This window comes from Pseudophryne corroboree, chromosome 4 (genome assembly GCF_028390025.1).
Source record: "Pseudophryne corroboree isolate aPseCor3 chromosome 4, aPseCor3.hap2, whole genome shotgun sequence".
Taxonomy (NCBI): domain Eukaryota; kingdom Metazoa; phylum Chordata; class Amphibia; order Anura; family Myobatrachidae; genus Pseudophryne; species Pseudophryne corroboree.
Genome location: NC_086447.1, coordinates 192,453,513 through 192,475,988, shown reverse-complemented (window position 1 = coordinate 192,475,988; position 22,476 = coordinate 192,453,513). Strand labels below are relative to the sequence as shown.

The 22,476-nt window shown below is 46.7% G+C and overlaps 1 protein-coding gene across 4 annotated transcripts in view; it reads left to right on the top strand.

Moving 5' to 3' along the window:
- The window catches only part of OTOS (otospiralin), a 102,408-nt gene extending 98,537 nt beyond the window's left edge, over positions 1-3,871 (top strand). For all 4 annotated transcript variants that reach the window (XM_063919553.1, XM_063919551.1, XM_063919552.1 and 1 more), the window contains one exon: positions 3,431-3,871. In XM_063919553.1, coding sequence (XP_063775623.1) covers positions 3,431-3,615 — 185 coding nt within the window. In that variant the 3' untranslated portion in view covers positions 3,616-3,871. The remainder of the gene's footprint in view (positions 1-3,430) is intronic.
- Positions 3,872-22,476: the final 18,605 nt, after the last annotated feature.

The following is a 22,476-nucleotide window of genomic DNA, read 5'->3' as shown; positions in this document are numbered from 1 at the left end:
AAGATATTTGCAATTGGTCTGGGAATTCTAAAGGTGCGTACACACTGTCTGATATATTGCGGGTCCATCGGCCAGTGTGTACCAGTGATAGTGTATGTCTGTGAATAACGTCGTTCACAGACATATCGTGACGGCCATGCAGCACAGCCGATGGCCGATATAGCTACAGATATATTGGCACATTGTGCTGTGTGTACGGGCGGTCAGTCGACCGCCTGCACACTTGCTGCACAAGCCGGCGGTGATTGACAGAGCAACTGGGCGGGGGCATGTACATGTTCGCCCAGTTCGTGATGTCATTTACGACGTATCGGGCAGTGTCTATGCCCAACACACTGCCCGAGCCAGTGTCTATGCCCAACACACTGCCCGAGCCGCCTATAGATATATCTGCAGATCAACGTATCTGCAGATATACAGTATCTAAAGGGCCCTACACACTGTGCGATTTGGGTGATTTGAACGATGAACGATATGAACAATTTTTCTGTAACGATTTTTTACATACACACTGAATGATTTGTATGAAAAATTTGGGCGGGATTCAATTCTTTTCACCCCTTTCCACACCCGTTCTGTTTTTGCCCTCAGGGGCGTGGTATCATTATTTCAGCTCGCTACCCCCGGAGTAGGGAGGCACCCAACCGTTTACACAGATAAACCTGATCACTATGGGCGCAATATGCGCGATAACGGAGATCATTTTAGAAAGGAAATTGGGCGTGATATATCATTTGAATCTCACCCTTTGAATGATTTGACATTGCAAACATCGATATCGTCCAAATTGGCTTTCAATGAGAAACGATGATAGACTAACGATGAACGACTGCGGGGGCGTGCATCGTTCATCGTCGTTGCCCCCACACTCAACGATATGAATGATATCGTACATATCGTTATTAAATATCTACCAGTGTGTAGGGCCCTTAAGTGTGTAGCCAGCATAGGTATCTATGTCCATATGTTATTTTGTAATCTCAATAGCAGATGTCATGCAAATAAAATTACAATTATTAATTTACCGAATTTATAACTATTTAAAACAAGTTTATAAGGAGACGTGGCACTTGAGCAGTAGAAATCCAGTCATAGTTGTGCCCTAGTGGAGTTAGATAAGTCTAGGGTGGAATGTACAGTATACAACTTTCTTAAGAGAACAGGTGAGGAAGTTGCCTATAACATCCAATCATTTCCTACATATCATTTCATAGAATGCATTAAATCAGAAGTTCCCAAAAGATACCCTGTTAGTTTGATTATATCATGTGTGCACAAGCATGGATATCCTTAAAACCTGGACTGTTAGGGTGCCTTGAGGACTGAGTTTGGGAAACCCTGTATTAGATAAATGATACCTAGAATTACATTGCCTGATATGGGCAGCTTCTCCACTTGTCCTCTGTAGAAGTTTTGATACACCTCACCCCCATGTTCTTTATATCGCAAAGATCCTGTACAAACAAACCAGTAACTATTCTACCTGGCTTTCAGTAGTAGATTGTGTGTTTGAAATCAAGTCATACACAGATGGGAATTAACTTGTACTGTAAGTAGTTGCGGAGTTCTGAGGCTGGAATGGACCATACGTGCCTAAGATAGTTTCAGGGAGATTATAGTTGATTGTAGAATGTGGCATGCAAAATGTGGCACACCATTGTGGGGGCATGTCATGCTCCACCAAAGTATGTGTCTAGCTCCCCATATTTGCGTACAGGTATCTACGCTTAAATGGTTGTTACGAGATATTTCTATGTATCATTAGTAGCAATATATTTTGGGAAATTTTGCAGTTATTGGTACTATCATTGTTGCCTGCAATACTGGTTTTCATGCTTGTATCCATTCGTTGAGATATTTATTTTCTTCTCACTCAGCACAATATACTTGATAAATGTCATGCCTATACAATAAATTCCAATGCAATTTGACCCTGTGTGAATTTTTACTTTAATGATTATCTCTTAGTAAAAAAAACAACAGATTTTAAAACTGTTGTATTGTCCTTTTTGTGTGTTAAACTAAAGATTACTAATAAAACATTCCACAGCATCAAACTAGCTGCTGAGACAAGAAGAAACAGATCAATGGGGTCATGCTAGCAGTATTCGCTACTTGCGGGGGTCCAACAAGGTTTTTCTGAGAGTCGAAGCAGAGGCTGATGAGCCCGGGTAGAAGTCATACTACTAACTGCCGCAAATCACTGTCCTTCCCCAGAAATTCCTTGGTAGGATCCTGGTGCAATGAAGAAACCAAAGAAACAGGAGATTTGATTTATAATGTGGGAGGGTAGGACACTGTGGAGTGGACTATCAGGATTGGATATTGCTATAGGATCAGAACTAGGAACAGTGTTTTAAAAGGGTACCATGGGCCATAACAAAAGCCTGATCATGTACAAGAATGCCAGCATGGAGGAATCAGGGATGGATGCATTGCCCAGAGGCTGGGGAAGCCAGTTAACAGGGAAAAGAATAGATGCAAAAAAAAAGCAGAATTACTGTAAATAAACAGCAGTTGCTGCGGGCAGGATGTTGGGAGTGGTGCAGGCCATAGGTAATAGGTGATACCAAAAACTAAGGTATACCCAAGTCTGCTGGTTATCAGGAAATGCTGCACCGTGTGAGCCTCTGAGCATGCAGTACAAGCCAGGAAATGCCCACATAAGGAGATTACTGGTGCACACTACAGGGTTGATTCAGAGATGAACCGCAGGTGGTGGAAAGTCTGAATCTGGCCCTACATCTGTATTTGGAATAAAAGCCAGATGAACCCTGGATCCAATATCAGGAATATAAATACTGACAGGCAGGGTCCAATAACACGTATTATAGATACACGATATCAGGACCAGATCATATGAACTACACACATGTAGAGCGGGGGTATCTGTGAAACATTTAGTACATAAATGCTGAATCTTGTGCATTTTGCTATGAGGTCCTCCAATTGTCTGGTGAGCTTTCCCCAGCCCTCAGCAGAGGTTCCATGGTATTTCTGTATACTGGGCCTAATTCATGTTTGTAAGTATAGCAAAAGAGTAAGCATCCGGGCTCTGCAGGTGAGGCAGATGTGCCATGTGCAGAGAGATTTAGATTTAGGTGGAGTGTGTTCAAACTGCAATTTAAAGTGTAAAATAAATCTAACATTTGTGGGCTACATGCAAACACAGCCAGTATATACCCTGCACAGAAAAAAATATAAATGTGTTTGCTCCCCTTGCATGGCAACATGGTTTGTTCCAGACACAAAGTTACATGCTATTTTTTTCTTTACTTACACACATGAATCAGGCCCACTGTTATCCTGAGGTCTATCCTGCATCATTGAGGGTCACATTTCAGCCAATAAACTGAACAGTAAGCTCAATGTGGTAATACTGCACTAGATGTGTACTGTATGTTTTGACACTATTTAATTTTTTTTTCAGACCCCTATTTGGAAGCCCCGGCTCACCCTTACTGGCCCTTTTCTACCTCAGATTTCTGGCAGTACGTGGAGCATTTCCGCACAATGGGAGCATATGACAGAATCAATGATCTAGCTCGCACTTTCTTTGCACACTATCCTATTGAAGATACTCTCGGATACACTAGCCCTGACCATGACCATTAGAAGGCTGTTTTTAATTAAACTACCTGGCTCTAGCATAGCTGTACATACAAAGCCATATATCCCTGAAGAATCAAGAATGCTAACAAAAAAAGATTGCTTAGCGTGAGTGTATCCATTTGTTCTAGTTACTGTGCTGAGAACGCTATACTTCCTAAAGTATTGGTGATGGTACTGTGTCAGAAACACCTTGTTTGCTGTAAAAAGATGAATAACCTGCCTATATTTATGAGCAATTAAAGATGCCTATGGAACACAATCATTTCTGGAAATTGTTTTTGTGATTGTAAAGAATTTGTATCATACAGGCTTCTTATCACACAAAGCTAATATTTATTAAGTAAATGTACAGTTGTGGCATTATCTAATGATTAAAACAATCAATAACCTGTATAGTTCAGTGTGTTACCGGCGGTACAAAGATACCCTTCAGATGGGGGAAATACAGGTTGAGTATCCCTTATCCAAAATGCTTGGGACCAGAGGTATTTTGGATATCGGATTTTTCCGTATTTTGGAATAATTGCATACTATAATGAGATATCATGGTGATGGGACCTAAATCTAAGCACAGAATGCATTTATGTTACATATACACCTTATACACACAGCCTGAAGGTCATTTTAGACAATATTTTTTGTAACTTTGTGCATTAAACAAAGTGTGTGTACATTCACACAATTCATTTATGTTTCATATACACCTTATACACACAGCCTGAAGGTCATTTAATACAATAACTTTAATAACTTTGTGTATTAAACAAAGTTTGTGTACATTGAGCCATCAAAAAACAAAGTTTTCACTATCTCACTCTCAGTCAAAAAAGTCCGTATTTCGGAATATTCCGTATTTCGGAATATTTGGATATGGGATACTCAACCTGTATAACTTTTAACATCAACAGTAAATGATTAAGGGGCAAATATATTGATTATCAGGACTTGGTCCTGATATTTATAATTTCTTATTGCGGCAATAAGAAATTAAGGATTGTCCGAATGTATGAAAAAACACATGCATGGACAGCAGCTCGTCCATGCGATATGTAAGAAGTAAAGTGATCGCTAATGCCATGCATGTGGAAATGGATCCTATAGATCCCTCTCCTGGTAACTTTTGCGGAATGTAGCTCATAGGCTACAATGGCTTACAGTTACACCATATGAAGATGCTGTAAATTACCCAGGCCTAGCTCCAGCTTGGTAAATTCTGCATTTTAGCAGCCCTGACAGAAAATGGGATCCAATTGCACATACTGTATGTGAATGTGTATATGGGATGTATTATTATTATTATATTGTTTATTTATATGGCGCCACAAGGGATCCGCAGCGCCCATTACAGAGTATATAAACAAATGAGCAAAACAAGAAAAAAGCACTTACAGTTTGAGACAATATAGGACAAGTACAAGGTATATACAGAAAACCAGGGGTTAGCGGCCTTCAAGGGGAGTATTGAGTATAAGATAGTGTAAGTAAGAGGAGGAAAGGCACATGAGGGGAGAAGGCTTTGCGAGCTTACAATCTAAAAGGTGAAGGGCTAACAGACCGGGGAGACACAGGAGGGGTAGACCGTGAGCGCGTACTAGACGGTTAGGAGGACAGTTGCCTGTGTTTGGTGAAGGAGTACGTCTTGGGAGCCCGTTTGAAGTTTGGGTATGAGGTGGAGAGTCGGATGGAGAGAGGTAGATAATTCTGGAGATAAGGAGCAGTTTGTGCAAAATCTTGTAAGTAGGAGTGGGAGGAGGATATCAGTTGGAGTACTTGAGATGGGATGTAGTTATGTGACCGGCGGAATACCAATGCCTACATCCCGCCCCCTCAACATCCCGACAGTCGGCATGCCAACCCAACCAACAGGGACTATTCTCACTCTTGGGTGTCCGTGACACCCATAGTGTGGGAATAGAACCTGTGGCAAGCACAGTTCGCCACTGAGCCCACCAGGGGGCTTTGTTGCGCTGCCCCCCCAGCTTTCTAACCCCCGGTATCCCGGCGTCTGTACGGTGACCGGCGGGTTCCCAAGCCTTTCGAGACAAGGGGGATATGTTATATGGTGCAAGTTTGTAAAACCAACCTGGTTTTACCTTTAAAAATATATCCACCTGAAATCCAGCTACAAAATCAATGGAAGATCTGTATTTTAACAAACTCTTGTCCTATTCAATTTCCCCTAAAGGGATTTATCTTAATCTGGACAATCAATCTTAAATTACAATAAATGACATTTAAAACTCACCCAACTTACTCCACTCTTCCCATTGTCATTATTTCACAAGGTTCCTCTGCCATATACAGCCTACATTTCTTTGCAGTATGTTAGATTGGTTAGTTTTAACCCTTACAAAACTCCTCTAGCACTATCTGCCTACTGTATATCGGAGCATGCAAACCTGAGCTTAATTCTGAATTTTTGCAATGAATTTGTATGATTTCTTTCTTTATTATCATTTTTAAACTAATCAAATGTGAAGCAGTGGCATATATAATTTCACCTGTGACATCCATGTACTTTTTTGATCGCTCAAATCCATGGGTGGTGGTTTAGGCAAACATTGTAAAGAATGGGGCTGAAGCGGATGAAGATCAGCAGGTGACTGCTTGGGGCCCTCAGGAATTAAGGTGAAGAGGATTGTTTTGGATTATCATAATCATGAACAATATACACTTGAAAAGTATTTTAACAAACATAATGTCAAATATATATTCAACCAATGTATGCTAGCCATGGTGATTTTATAGCCATGTTGTGGATGGCAGTACAGACTCCCAATCAACACAAGTGGGTAGTCCGGGTTAAAAATATAATGACTCATGAAAGCTTCATGCACTCTAATAGAAAGGCACCACACATATCACGAGATCTGGTCCCATGGTGTTATAAATCCTGATTCATATTGCATTCAGGTGAGGAGACTAACCTCTTTCACCATGGGAATGTCCAGCCCTTCACAATCCATTTCCGTTTAATCTACTCTTATCTTCAATTGTTTACAGGAGCAGATGCTGGTTGAACGTTACAAAAATTAGTTGTTACGTAAAAAAATAAATAAATAAGATTTTACTCACCGGTAAATCTATTTCTCGTAGTCCGTAGTGGATGCTGGGGACTCCGTAAGGACCATGGGGAATAGACGGGCTCTGCAGGAGACTGGGCACTCTAAAAGAAAGATTAGGTACTATCTGGTGTGCACTGGCTCCTCCCTCTATGCCCCTCCTCCAGACCTCAGTTAGGATACTGTGCCCGGAAGAGCTGACACAATAAGGAAGGATTTTGAATCCCGGGTAAGACTCATACCAGCCACACCAATCACACCGTATAACTCGTGATACTATACCCAGTTAACAGTATGAAATATAACTGAGCCTCTCAACAGATGGCTCAACAATAACCCTTTAGTTAGGCAATAACTATATACAAGTATTGCAGACAATCCGCACTTGGGATGGGCGCCCAGCATCCACTACGGACTACGAGAAATAGATTTACCGGTGAGTAAAATCTTATTTTCTCTGACGTCCTAGTGGATGCTGGGAACTCCGTAAGGACCATGGGGATTATACCAAAGCTCCCAAACGGGCGGGAGAGTGCGGATGACTCTGCAGCACCGAATGAGAGAACTCAAGGTCCTCCTCAGCCAGGGTATCAAATTTGTAGAATTTAGCAAACGTGTTTGCCCCTGACCAAGTTGCAGCTCGGCAAAGTTGTAAAGCCGAGACCCCTCGGGCAGCCGCCCAAGATGAGCCCACTTTCCTCATGGAATGGGCTGTTACTGATTTAGGATGCGGCAATCCAGCCGCAGAATGCTCCAGCTGAATTGTGCTACAAATTCAGCGAGCAATAGTCTGCTTAGAAGCAGGAGCACCTATTTTGTAGGGTGCCTACAGGATAAAAAACGAGTCAGTTTTCCTGACTCCAGCCGTCCTGGAAATATAAATTTTTAAGGCCCTGACTACGTCCAGTAACTTGGAATCTTCCAAGTCCCTAGTAGCCGCAGGCACTACAATAGGTTGGTTCAAGTGAAAAGCTGATACCACCTTAGGGAGAAACTGGGGACGAGTCCTCAATTCTGCCCTATCCATATGGAAAATCAGATAAGGGCTTTTACATGACAAAGCCGCCAATTCTGACACACGCCTGGCCGAAGCCCAATAACATGACCACTTTCCACGTGAGATATTTCAAATCCACAGTTTTAAGTGGCTCAAACCAATGTGATTTTAAGAAACTCAACATCACGTTGAGATCCCAAGGTGCCACAGAAGGCACAAAAAAAAGGGGCTGAATATGTAGCACTCCCTTTACAAATGTCTGAACTCCAGGCAGTGAAGCCAGTTCTTTCTGGAAGAAAATCGACAGAGCCGAAATCTGGACCTTAATGGAACCCAATTTTAGGCCCATAGTCACTCCTGACTGTAGGAAGTGCAGAAAACGACCCAGCTGAAATTCCTCTGTTGGGGCCTTCCTGGCCTCACACCACGCAACATATTTTCGCCAAATACGGTGATAATGGTTTGCGGTTACTTCTTTCCTGGCTTTTATCAGCGTAGGAATGACTTCCTCCGGAATGCCCTTTTGCTTTAGGATCCGGAATTCAACCGCCATGCCGTCCAACGCAGCCGCGGTAAGTCTTGGAACAGACAGGGCCCCTGCTGTAGCAGATCCTGTATGAGCGGTAGAGGCCATGTGTCCTCTGATATTATTTCTTGAAGTTCTGGGTACCAAGCTCTTCTTGGCCCATCCGGAACCACGAGTATCGTTCTTACTCCTCGTTTTCTTATTATTCTCAGTACCTTTGGTATGAGAGGCAGAGGAGGGAATACATAAACCGACTGGTACACCCACGGTGTCACTAGAGCGTCCACAGCTATTGCCTGAGGGTCCCTTGACCTGGCGCAATATCTAGTTTTTTTGTTTAGGCGGACGCCATCATGTCCACCTGTGGCCTTTCCCAACGGTTTACCAACTGGATGAAGTCCCCACTTTCCCGGGTGTCGGTCGTGTCTGCTGAGGAAATCTGCTTCCCAGTTGTCCACTCCCGGAATGAACACTGCTGACAGTGCTAAGACGTGATTTTCCGCCCATTGGAGAATCCTTGTGGCTTCTGCCATCGCCATCCTGCTTCTTGTGCCGCCCTGTCGGTTTACATGGGCGACTGCCATAATGTTGTCTGATTGGATCAGTACCGGCTGGTTTTGAAGCAGAGGCCTTGCCAGACTTAGGGCATTGTAAATGGCCCTCAGTTCCAGAATATTTATGTGTAGGGACGACTCCTGACTTGACCAAAGTCCTTGGAAATTTTTTCCCTGTGTGACTGCCCCCCAGCCTCGAAGGCTGGCATCCGTGGTTACCAGGACCCAGTCCTGTATGCCGAATCTGCGGCCCTCTTGAAGAGGAGCACTCTGCAGCCACCACAGTAGAGATACCCTGGTCCTTGGAGACAGGGTTATCAGCCGATGCATCTGAAGATGTGATTCCGACCACTTGTCCAAGAGGTCCCACTGAAAGGTTCTTGCATGGAACCTGCCGAATGGAATTTTGCTTCGTAAGAAGCTACCATTTTTCCCAGGACTCGTGTGCAGTGATGCACCGATACCTGTTTTGGTTTCAGGAGGTCTCTGACTAGAGATGACAGCTCCTTGGCTTTCTCCTGCGGGAGAAACACTTTTTTCTGTTCTGTGTCCAGAACCATCCCCAGGAACAGCAGGCGTGTGGTAGGAACCAGCTGTGACTTTGGAATGTATAGAATCCATCCGTGCTGTTGTAGCACTTCCCGAGATAGTGCTACTCCGACCAACAACTGCTCCATGGACCTCGCCTTTATAAGGAGATCGTCCAAGTACGGGATAATTAAAAACTCCCTTTTTTCGAAGGAGTATCATCATTTCTGCCATTACCTTGGTAAAGACCCTCGGTGCCATGGACAGTCCAAACGGCAGTGTTTGGAATTGGTAATGGCAATCCTGTACCACAAATCTGAGGTACTCCTGGTGAGGACGGTAAATGGGGACATGTAGGTAAGCATCCTTGATGTCCAGGGATACCATGTAATCCCCCTCCTCCAGGCTTGCAATAACCGCCCTGAGCGATTCCATCTTGAACTTGAATTTTTTTTTTTATGTATGTGTTCAAGGACTTCAAATTTAAAATGGGTCTCACCGAACCGTCCGGTTTCGGTACCACAAACAGTGTGGAATAGTAACCCCGTCCTTGTTGAAGTAGGGGCACCTTGACTATCACCTGCTGGGAATACAGCTTGTGAATTGCCTCTAGCACAGCCTCCCTGCCTGAGGGAGTTGTTGGCAAGGCAGATTTGAGGAAACGGCGGGGGGGGACGCCTCGAATTCCAGCCTGTACCCCTGAGATACTACTTGAAGGATCCAGGGATCCACCTGTGAGCGAGCCCACTGATCGCTGAAATTTTTGAGGCGGCCCCCCACCGTACCTGGCTACGCCTGTGGAACCCCCGCGTCATGCGGTGGACTCAGAGGAAGCGGGGGAAGAATTTTGATTCTGGGAACTGGCTGACTGGTGCAGCTTTTTCCCTCTTCCCTCGTCTCTGTGCAGAAAGGAAGCGCCTTTGACCCGCTTGCTTTTCTGAAGCCGAAAGGACTGTACCTGATAATACAGTGCTTTCATAGGCTGTGAGGAAACCTGAGGTAAAAAATTTTCTTCCCAGCTGTTGCTGTGGATACGAGGTCCCAGAGACCACCCCCAAACAATTCCTCACCCTTATAAGGCTCTATGTGCCTTTTAAAGTCAGCATCACCTGTCCAGTGTCGGGTCTCTAATACCCTCCTGACAGAATGGACATTGCATTAATTCAGGATGCCAGTCGGCAAAATATCCCTCTGTGCATCCCTCATATATAAGACGACGTCTTATGTTCGCAAAATAGTATCCCTGTTTGACAGGGTTACAGACCACGCTGCAGCAGCACTATCTGCAGGTCTCAGTCTAGTACCTGAGTGTGTAAATACAGACTTCAGGATAGCCTCCTGCTTTTTATCAGCAGGTACCTTCAAAGTGGCCGTATCCTAAGACGGCAGTGCCACCTTTTTTGACAAACGTGTGAGCGCCTTATCCACCCTAGGGGATATCTCCCAGCGTAACTTATCCTCTGGCGGGAAAAGGTACGCCATCAGTAACTTTTTAGAAATTGGTAATACCAGTTTCTTATCGGGGGAACCCACGCTTTTTCACACTTCATTCACTCATTTGATGGGGGAACAAAACACTGCCTGCTTTTTCTCCCCAAACATAAAACCCTTTTTTAGTGGTACTTGGGTTAATGTCAGAAATGTGTAACACATTTTTTATTGCGGGGATCATGTAACGGATGTTCCTAGTGGATTGTGTATATGCATACCTCCCAACTTTCATCTTCGGGGAAGCGGGACACTCGCGCGGCGAAGCCGCGCGCGCCCCCGAAAAGAGGGCGTGGCCTACGAAAAGGGGGCGTGGTTTCGCGGGAGGACCCGCGATCGCGAGTCACGCCCCCGTTTTCGTCACTGAGGGGGCATGCCCAGCGCTGTGAGCCGCTGGCATGCCTCCTCTCCCTCTGTCTGCACTGAATAGACGCTGTGCGCATGCGCACAGCGTCTATTCACCGCTGCTCTGCTAAGCAGGGCAGCGGGTGACAGAGACTCCCAACTGCCCCCCCCCACCGCGGGACACTGCGGCCCGCGGGTGGGACAGCGGGACAGTCCCCAAAAAACGGGACTGTCCCACGAAAATCGGGACAGTTGGGAGGTATGTATATGTCTCAACCTCGTCGACACTGGAGTCAGACTCCGCGTCGACATCTGTGTCTGCCATCTGAGGGAGCGGGCGTTTTTGAGCCCCTGATGGCCTTTGAGACGCCTGAGCAGGCGCGGGCTGAGAAGCCGGCTGTCCCATAGCTGTTACGTCATCCAGCCTTTTATGTAAGGAGTTGACACTGTCGGTTAATACCTTCCACCTATCCATCCACTCTGGTGTCGGCCCCATTTATCGGCATCTGCTCCGCCTCCACATAAGCCTCCTCATCAAACATGTCGACACAGCCGTACCGACACACCGCACACACACAGGGAATGCTCTGACTGAGGACAGGACCCCACACAGCCCTTTGGGGAGACAGAGAGAGAGTATGCCAGCACACACCAGAGCGCTATATAATGTAGGGATAAACACTATCACTGAGTGAATTTTCCCCAATAGCTGCTTGTATAAACAATATTGCGCCTAAATTTAGTGCCCCCCCCCTCTCTTTTTAACCCTTTGAGCCTGAAAACTACAGGGGAGAGCCTGGGGAGCTGTCTTGCAGCTACACTGTGAAGAGAAAATGGCGCCAGTGTGCCGAGGGAGATAGCTCCGCCCCTTTTTCGCTGACTTTTCTCACGCTTTTTTATGGATTCTGGCAGGGGTAATTATCACATATATAGCCTCTGGGGCTATATATTGTGATTATTTTGCCAGCCAAGGTGTTTTTATTGCTGCTCAGGGCGCCCCCCCCCCCCCCCCCCCACCCCCAGCGCCCTGCACCTTCAGTGACCGGAGTGTGAAGTGTGTATGAGGAGCAATGGTGCACAGCTGCAGTGCTGTGCGCTACCTTGGTGAAGACTGAAGTCTTCTGCCGCCGATTTTCCGGATATCTTCATGCTTCTGGCTCTGTAAGGGGGACGGCGGCGCGGCTCCGGGAACGAACACCAAGGACGGGTCCTGCGGTCGATCCCTCTGGAGCTAATGGTGTCCAGTAGCCTAAGAAGCCCAAGCTAGCTGCAAGCAGGTAGGTTCGCTTCTTCTCCCCTTAGTCCCTCGTTGCAGTGAGCCTGTTGCCAGCAGGTCTCACTGTAAAATAAAAAACCTAACATATACTTTCTTTCTAGGAGCTCAGGAGAGCCCCTAGTGTGCATCCAGCTCGGCCGGGCACAGAAATCTAACTGAGGTCTGGAGGAGGGGCATAGAGGGAGGAGCCAGTGCACACCAGATAGTACCTAATCTTTCTTTTAGAGTGCCCAGTCTCCTGCGGAGCCCGTCTATTCCCCATGGTCCTTACGGAGTTCCCAGCATCCACTAGGACGTCAGAGAAAAAGTAATTATCCGGCCTCTGGGTGCCCCAGGTAGGCTAACGGTCTCCAAGGGTTCTGATGTAGGGAGTCCTGCTATACTACTTTCACCAAGTGGCTCCCCTAGGCATATGCCTAGTAGTAAATCCACCACTGATTGTAGTATCCATATAATATTTCATGTACAGTATATTGATTATGTTTTCAACACTAATAAAAATTCTCGAGTCATACTCTTGGACAGTGCCTCCTGTTTTGGTGCCCCAATTGAGGTGTTTGTAGATTTGTTATGTTTTAAGCACAATATGTGTGTGTTCGGTGTTATTGTGTCTGTATATGTGCTGTATATAATTTCCAAACTTTTACTCAGTAAAAATACATGAATTAAAAAAATAAATAGATTCAGAAAGCATAAAAATTATTCAAAAGCCGCTTCCTGTCACCAGGGACTGACTGTGGTCTAAGGGGCTCTGTATATTTCTGTGCTTCTGACATCAACTGAAATCTAACCCAAAAAGAACAGTAACACGCATACATATCACTTCCTTGAAAAACTATTTGAGAACATTTCTGGAAACCATAGAACAGGAAACTGCAGGAGGTGGGCCGGAACTAGGTACCTTTTGGGGTGCGGTCTAATTATGCCCCCTTAAAAAACAAAACAAAAAAAAACAGTTATTGTGCAAAACAGGTGGGCACCACTGTGCATCTCAGCCAGGGGCAAATCCAGAGGGAAGGCACAATCTGTGTTATTGCTCCACCCCTACCCCTCCGCACAGGCAGAGGAGACTGTTGCTGCTAAGCGCCAGCAGCCTCCCTGGCCACACTGCAGCCAGCACACAGCAGTGTGTGCTCCCTGTGCAAAGAAGCAGCTGCTACTAACAAGGGGTAGACCTGAGCCCCTCCAGCAGGCCCAAATAATTAATACCCCCCCCCCCCCCCCCTCAGCGGCAGTGATTGTGTACTATATTACAACTTAAATTAATACCCAGAGCTACATCCTGCATAATACATGCAATAATTGGGCTGATCAGATGATTTCTGGCTGCTTGGTTTGACAACTGGAATGTGTACGCAGCACCTGGGTCTATTATTCTTCCAAAAGCAATCGGATCACGGGGGTCATTCCGAGTTGATCGCTAGCTGCATTCGTTCGCTGTGCAGCGATGAGGCAAAAAAAGCCACTTCTGCACATGCAGCGCAATGCGCACGCGCGTCGTACTATTACAACGGCCGATGTAGTTTCACATAGGGTCTAGCGAAGCTTTTCAGTCGCACTGCTGACCGCAGAGTGATTGACATTGGTTTTTGGTGTGTGATTTTTGCAAATTTCCTAAAAATAAAAAACTAAGCAATCACTGGGGATCATTCCGAGTTGATCGCTAGCTGAATTTGTTCGCAGCGCAGCGATCAGGCTAAAAATCGGCAGCTCTGCGCATGCGGCGCAATGCGCACGCGCGACGTATGGGCACAACGAACGATGTCGTTTTGCACAGGGTCTAGCGATGCATTTCAGTCGCACTGTTTGCCGCAGAGTGATTGACATGAAGTGGGCGTTTCTGGGTGGCAACTGACCGTTTTTAGGGAGTGATCGTAAAAACGCAGGCGTGGCAGGAAAAACGCAGGTGTGGCTGGGCGAACGCAGGGCGTGTTTGTGACGTCAAAACAGGAACTGAATAGTCTGAAGTAATTGCAAGCGCTGAGTAGGTATTGAGCTACTCTGAAACTGCACAAAAAAACTTTGTAGCCGCTCTGCGATCCTTTCGTTCGCACTTCTGCTAAGCTAAAATACACTACCAGTGGGCGGCGGCATAGCGTTTGCACGGCTGCTAAAAAATGCTAGCTGAATTAAAACGAAAGGGAACTACTTATACAGCGCCTCACGTAATATGGATTAATTGATAAATGAGTGAAAAAAATCAAAAATTAAACTCCTGAGACACTGCGCTTGCCATGACCACTATCTGAAGAAATGGATGAACAAACTAGAAACAACAACAGTGGCTGCGCTGTGTGTCAGCAGTCATATAAATAGAGAGCACAACGTGTAAATTGTAAATATATGTTATTTAATATTACAATATAAAACAATAACAATTAAAATAAACAGCACACCTATATCTGTCTCAGGTGATTAGCAAAGTCCAGCCGTATGATCAATAATGGCTATAAAGGATAACTCACATTCCACAATGTAAGAGGGAATGAGAAGATTCAGTAAGTGCAATTCCAGATAATTATCTCTAACAGTCACCGGGTAGATAGTTTTAAGCATAAGATACCTCTCCAAGTGGGCTGGTAACGATTAGCCGAGCGTCCCCGGCTAAAGAGTCCTGCGTTGCCCAATGTGCTGTGCAGCGGAGAGGAGATGCGGATGATCCCGGTATTTGGCGCCCGCCGCAGCGGAGAAAATAGATGGCAGCCTCCTATGGCAGTAGAGGCAGACCGACGGCTGTTACCTGCCGCAATGGTAAGTGGAAGACGGCTTCTTGTAGCGGTGAGCCGATCAATGATGGTAATGGTGAGATCGGTATGGATTGCACAGAGGTAAATCACCTGGACCAGGTGTGCCTGAAGGCGGGGTCCTGACGCGTTTCGTCATGATCACGTGACTTTATCAAAGGTATGACCTTTAGCCGGGGACGCTTGGCTAATCGTTACCAGCCCACTTGGAGAGGTATCTTATGCTTAAAACTATCTACCCGGTGACTGTTAGAGATAATTATCTGGAATTGCACTTACTGAATCTTCTCATTCCCTCTTACATTGTGGAATATGAGTTATCCTTTATAGTCATTATTGATCATACGGCTAGACTTTGCTAATCACCTGAGACAGATATAGGTGTGCTGTTTATTTTAATTGTTATTGTTTTATATTGTAATATTAAATAACATATATTTACAATTTACACGTTGTGCTCTCTATTTATATGACTGCTGACACACAGCGCAGCCACTGTTGTTGTTTCTAAAAACTGCTAGCGAGTGATCAACTCGGAATGACCCCCTATATCACCTCCTGCAGGCCATTTCTACAAGATATGCAGAAAATACATGACACAGTCAGTAAATTCATGCTCACTAAAAAACACATAAAAAACAGATATATAATATAGGGGGTAATTCTGAGTTGATCACAGCAGGATTTTTGTTAGCAGTTGGGCAAAATCATGTGCACTGCAGGAGAGGCAGATATAACATGTGCAGAGAGAGTTAGATTTGGGTGTGGTGTGTTCAATCTGCAATCTAAATTGTAGTGTAAAAATAAAGCACAGAAACAAAATAACCCACCCAAATCTAACTCTCTCTGCAAGTGTTATATCTGCCCCCCCTGCAGTGCACATGGTTTTGCCCAACTGCTAAAAAATTTCCTGCCGCGATCAACTTGGAATTACCCCCATAGTAAAGAGTCCTTGTAAGATACACTCCGAAAATTTATGTGGGGCTTGTCATTTTCCTCTATGGCAGCCAACAGTCCACGGATATCCCTGAAGATGATCTCCTCAATGACATGTACAGTGCATCCGGAAAGTATTCACAGCGCATCACTTTTTCCACATTTTATGTTACAGCCTTACTCCAAATTGGAATAAATTCATTTTACCCCTCAAAACTCTACACATAATACCCCATAATGACAAAGTGAAAAAGTTTTTTTTTTGTGATTTTTGCAAATTTATTAAAAATAAAAAACTAAGAAATCACGGGGGATCATTCTGAGTTGATCGCTAGCTGAATTGTTCGCAGCGCAGCGATCAGGCTAAAAATCAGCAGTTCTGCACATGCATATGCGGCGCAATGCGCACGCGTGACGTATGAGCACAACGAACCATGTAGTTTTGCACAGAGTCTAGCGATGCATTTCAGTCGCACTGCTTACTGCAGAGAGATTGACATGAAGTGGGCGTTTCTGGGTGGCAACTGACCGTTTTCAGGGAGTGTGCAGAAAAACGCAGGCGTGCCAGGAAAAACGCAGGCGTGGCTGGGCGAACGCAGGGTGGGTGTGTGACGTCAAATCCAGAACTGAATAGTCTGAAGTGATCGCAAGCGCTGAGTAGGTTTTGAGCTACTCTGAAACTACACAAAAATTTTTTGAAGCCGCTCTGCAATACAACCGTTCGCACTTCTGCTAAGCTAAAATACACTCCCAGTGGGTGGCGGCACAGCGTTTGCACGTATACCAAAATAAGAATTTACTCACCGGTAATTCTATTTCTCGTAGTCCGTAGTGGATGCTGGGGACTCCGTAAGGACCATGGGGAATAACGGGCTCCGCAGGAGACTGGGCACTCTAAAGAAAGATTCAGTACTATCTGGTGTGCACTGGCTCCTCCCTCTATGCCCCTCCTCCAGACCTCAGTTAAGGAAACTGTGCCCGGAAGAGCTGACATTACAAGGAAAGGATTTTGGAATCCAGGGTAAGACTCATACCAGCCACACCAATCACACTGTACAACTTGTGATAAACTTACCCAGTTAACAGTATGAACAACAACTGAGCATCATTCAACCGATGCTACATAACCATAACCCTTTGTTAAGCAATAACTATATACACGTATTGCAGAAAGTCCGCACTTGGGATGGGCGCCCAGCATCCACTACGGACTACGAGAAATAGAATTACCGGTGAGTAAATTCTTATTTTCTCTAACGTCCTAGTGGATGCTGGGGCCTCCTTAAGGACCATGGGGATTATACCAAAGCTCCCAAACGGGCGGGAGAGTGCGGATGACTCTGCAGCACCGAATGGGCAAACACAAGGTCCTCCTCAGCCAGGGTATCAAACCTCTAGAATTTTGCAAAAGTGTTTGAACCCGACCAAGTAGCAGCTCGGCAAAGCTGTAATGCCGAGACCCCTCGGGCAGCCGCCCAAGAAGAGCCCACTTTCCTTGTGGAATGGGCTTTCACTGATTTCGGCTGCGGCAATCCCGCCGCAGAATGAGCCTGCTGAATCGTGTTACAGATCCAGCGAGCAATAGTTTGCTTTGAAGCAGGAGCACCCAGCTTGTTGGATGCATACAGGATAAACAGCGAGTCAGTCTTCCTGACTCCAGCCGTTCTGGTTACATAAATCTTCAAAGCCCGGACTACGTCCAGCAACTTGGAGTCCTCCAAGTCACAAGAAGCCGCAGGCACCACAATAGGTTGGTTCAAATGAAAAGATGACACCACCTTTAGCAGAAACTGCGGACGAGTCCGCAATTCTGCCCTGTCCATATGGAAAACCAGATAGGGGCTTTTACATGACAAAGCCGCCAATTCTGACACACGCCTAGCTGAAGCTAAAGCCAACAGCATGACCACTTTCCACGTGAGATACTTTAGTTCCACGGTTTTAAGTGGCTCAAACCAGTGGGATTTCAGGAAATCCAACACCACGTTAAGATCCCAAGGTGCCACTGGTGGCACAAAAGGGGGCTGAATATGCAGCACTCCCTTAACAAACGTCTGAACCTCAGGCAGTGAAGCCAGTTCTTTTTGAAAGAAGATGGATAGGGCCGAAATCTGGACCTTTATGGACCCTAATTTTAGGCCCATAGTCACACCTGACTGTAGGAAGTGCAGGAATCGACCCAGCTGGAATTCCTAGGGGCCTTCCTGGTCTCACACCAAGCAACATATTTACACCATATACGGTGATAATGCTTTGCTGTCACGTCCTTCCTAGCCTTTATCAGCGTAGGAATAACTTCATCCGGAATGCCCTTTTCTGCTAGGATCCGGCGTTCAACCGCCATGCCGTCAAACGCAGCCGCGGTAAGTCTTGGAACAGACAGGGCCCCTTGTTGCAACAGGTCCTGTCTGAGAGGCAGAGGCCATGGTTCCTCTGTGAGCATTTCTTGCAGTTCCGGGTACCAAGTCCTTCTTGGCCAGTCCGGAACAATTAGTATTGTTTTCACTCTTTTTTTTCTTACGATTCTCAGTACCTTGGGTATGAGGAAGAGGAGGAAACACATAGACCGACTGGAACACCCACGGTGTTACCAGTGCGTCCACAGCTATCGCCTGAGGGTCCCTTGACCTGGCGCAATACCTTTTTAGCTTTTTGTTGAGGCGGGACGCCATCATGTCCACCTGTGGCAGTTCACACCGCTGTGCAATCTGCATGAAGACCTCTTGATGAAGTCCCCACTCTCCCGGGTGGAGATCGTGTCTGCTGAGGAAGTCTGCTTCCCAGTTGTCCACTCCCGGAATGAACACTGCTGACAGTGCTTGCACGTGATTCTCCGCCCAACGAAGAATCCAGGTGGCTTCCGCCATCGCCACTCTGCTTCTTGTGCCGCCCTGGCGGTTTACATGAGCCACTGCGGTGATGTTGTCTGACTGAATCAGCACCGGTTGGTTGCGAAGCAGAGGCTCCGCTTGACTCAGGGCGTTGTATATGGCCCTTAGTTCCAGGATATTTATGTGCAGACAATCCTCCTGACTTGACCACAACCCTTGGAAGTTTCTTCCCTGAGTGACTGCACCCCATCCTCGGAGGCTCGCATCCGTGGTCACCAGGACCCAGTCCTGTAGGCCGAACTTGCGGCCCTCGAGAAGGTGAGCACTCTGCAGCCACCACAGGAGAGACACCCTGGCCCTGGGGGACAGGGTGATCAGCCGATGCATCTGAAGATGCGATCCGGACCACTTGTCCAACAGATCCCACTGAAAGATCCTCGCATGGAACCTGCCGAAGGAAATGGCTTCGTATGATGCCACCATCTTTCCCAGGACTCGCGTGCAGTGATGCACCGACACCTGTTTCAGTTTTAAGAGGCCTCTGACTAGAGTCACGAGCTCTTGAGCCTTCTCCGCCGGGAGAAACACCTTCTTCTGGTCTGTGTCCAGAATCATGCCCAGAAAGGGCAGACGCGTCGTAGTTATCAGCTGTGATTTTGGGATATTCAGAATCCAGCCGTGCTGTTGCAACACTTCCTGAGAGTGTGCTACGCTGATCAACAACTGCTCTCTGGACCTCGCCTTTATGAGGAGATCGTCCAAGTATGGGATAATTGTGACTCCTTGCTTTCTCAGGAGCACCATCATTTCCGCCATTACCTTGGTAAATATTCTCGGTGCCGTGGAGAGCCCAAACGGCAACGTCTGGAATTGGTAATGACAGTCCTGTACCACAAATCTGAGGTACTCCTGATGAGGTGGATAAATGGGGACATGCAAGTAAGCATCCTTGATGTCCAGAGACACCATAAAATCCCCCTCCTCCAGGCTTGCAATGACCGCTCTGAGCGATTCCATTTTGAACTTGAATTTCTTCAGATAAATGTTCAGGGATTTTAAATTCAAGATGGGTATGACCAAACCGTCCGGTTTCGGTACTACAAACATAGTGGAATAGTAACCCCTTCCCTGTTGAAGGAGAGGAACCTTTACAACCACCTGCTGGAGGTATAACTTGTGAATTGCTGCCAGCACTACCTCCCTTTCCATGGGGGAAGCTGGCAAGGCCGATTTTAGGAAACGGTGAGGGGGCGTCACCTCGAATTCCAGTTTGTATCCCTGAGACACAACTTGTATAGCCCAAGGATCCACCCGTGAGCGAACCCAGTGGTGGCTGAAATGTCGGAGACGCGCCCCCGCGGCTCCGCCTGTGGAGCCCCAGCGTCATGCGGTGGATTTAGTGGAAGCCGGGGAGGACTTTTGTTCCTGGGAACTAGCTGCGTGGTGCAGCCTCTTTCCTCTACCCCTGCCTCTGGCAAGAAAAGATGCACCTCTGACTTTCTTGTTCTTTTGCGAATGAAAGGACTGCATTTGGTAATACGGTGCTTTCTTATGCTGTGGAGGGACATAAGGCAAGAAATTTGACTTCCCAGCCGTAGCTGTGGAAACTAGGTCTGAGAGACCGTCACCAAACAATTCCTCACCCTTATAAGGTAAAACCTCCATGTGTTTTTTAGAGTCGGTATCCCCTGTCCATTGCCGAGTCCATAAGACCCTTCTGGCAGAAATGGACATTGCGTTTACTCTAGAGCCCAGTAGGCAAATGTCCCTCTGGGCATCCCGCATATATAGGACCGCGTCCTTGATATGTGCCAGGGTCATTAGAACAGAGTCCCTGTCCAGGGTATCTAACTCCTCAGACAGAGTATCAGTCCATGGTGCCACCGCACTACACATCCAGGCCGAAGCAATTGCCGGCCTCAGCAGCGTACCAGAATGTGTGTAAACAGACTTCAGGATAGCTTCCTGCTTTCTATCCGCATGATCCTTTAGGGCGGCCGTATCCTGAGACGGCAGGGCCACCTTCTTAGACAAGCGTGTCAACGCCTTGTCTACCCTGGGGGAGGATTCCCAGCGTAACCTGTCCGTTGGCGGGAAAGGATACGCCATCAGCAATCTCTTGGAAATTACTACCTTCCTATCAGGGGAATCCCATGCTTTTTCACATAATTCATTCAATTTATGTGACGGGGGAAAAGCCACTTCTTGCTTTTTCTCCCCATACATATAAATCCTCTTGTCAGGGACAGGATTTTTCTCAGAAATGTGTAACACATCCTTCATTGCCACAATCATGTAGCGGATGGCTTTTTTAGGCTGCAACTTTGCATCATCGTCATCGACACTGGAATCAGATTCCGTGTCGACATCTGTGTCAACTAACTGGGATATTGGGCGCTTTTGAGACCCTGACGGCCTCTGCACTGTGGGAGCAGGCATGGGTTGAGACCCCGACTGTCCCAAGGCTACAGCTTTATCCAATCTGTTATGTAAGGAGCTTACATTATAATTTAACACCTTCCACATATCCATCCAATCAGGTGTCGGCCCCGTCGGGGGCGACGCCACATCTATTTGCACTTGTTCTGCCTCCACGTATGCTTCCTCATCAAACATGTCGACACAGGCGTACCGACACACCGCACACATACAGGGAACGCTCTGACTGAGGACAGGACCCCACAAAGGCTTTTGGGGAGACAGAGAGAGAGTATGCCAGCACACACCCCAGCGCTATATAACCCAGGGATTACACTGTACCTTAGTGTTTACCCAGTAGCTGCTGTTTTATATATAAATATATCTCTGCGCCTAAATTTATGTGCCCCCCCTCTCTTTTTTACCCTCTATTGCACCTGTATACTGCAGGGGAGAGCCTGGGGAGCGTCCTTCCAGCGGAGCTGTGAAGAGAAAATGGCGCTGGTGTGCTGAAGAAGGCCCCGCCCCCTCAGCGGCGGGCTTCTATCCCGCTTCTTATGTGTAAAAATGGCGGGGGCTCGCACATATATACAGTGCCTGACTGTATATATATATATACTTTTGCCATCAGGTATCTTAATTGCTGCCCAGGGCGCGCCCCCCTGCGCCCTGCACCCTACAGTGACCGGAGTGTGTGGGTGTGCTGCGGGAGCAATGGCGCACAGCTGCAGTGCTGTGCGCTACCTTAAGTGAAGACAGGAGTCTTCTGCCGCCGATTTCGATGTCTTCTTGCTTCTGCTGCTTCTGTACTTCTGGCTCTACGAGGGGGACGGCGGCGCGGCTCCGGGAACGGACGATCAAGGTTAGGTACCTGTGTTCGATCCCTCTGGAGCTAATGGTGTCCAGTAGCCTAAGAAGCGCAACTTAGCTGCAGTGAGTAGGTTTGCTTCTCTCCCCTCAGTCCCACGTAGCAGAGAGTCTGTTGCCAGCAGAAGCTCTCTGAAAATAAAAAACCTGACAAAATACTTTCTTTTCTAGCAAGCTCAGGAGAGCCCACTAGGAGCACCCAGCTCTGCCCGGGCACAGATTCTAACTGAGGTCTGGAGGAGGGGCATAGAGGGAGGAGCCAGTGCACACCAGATAGTACTGAATCTTTCTT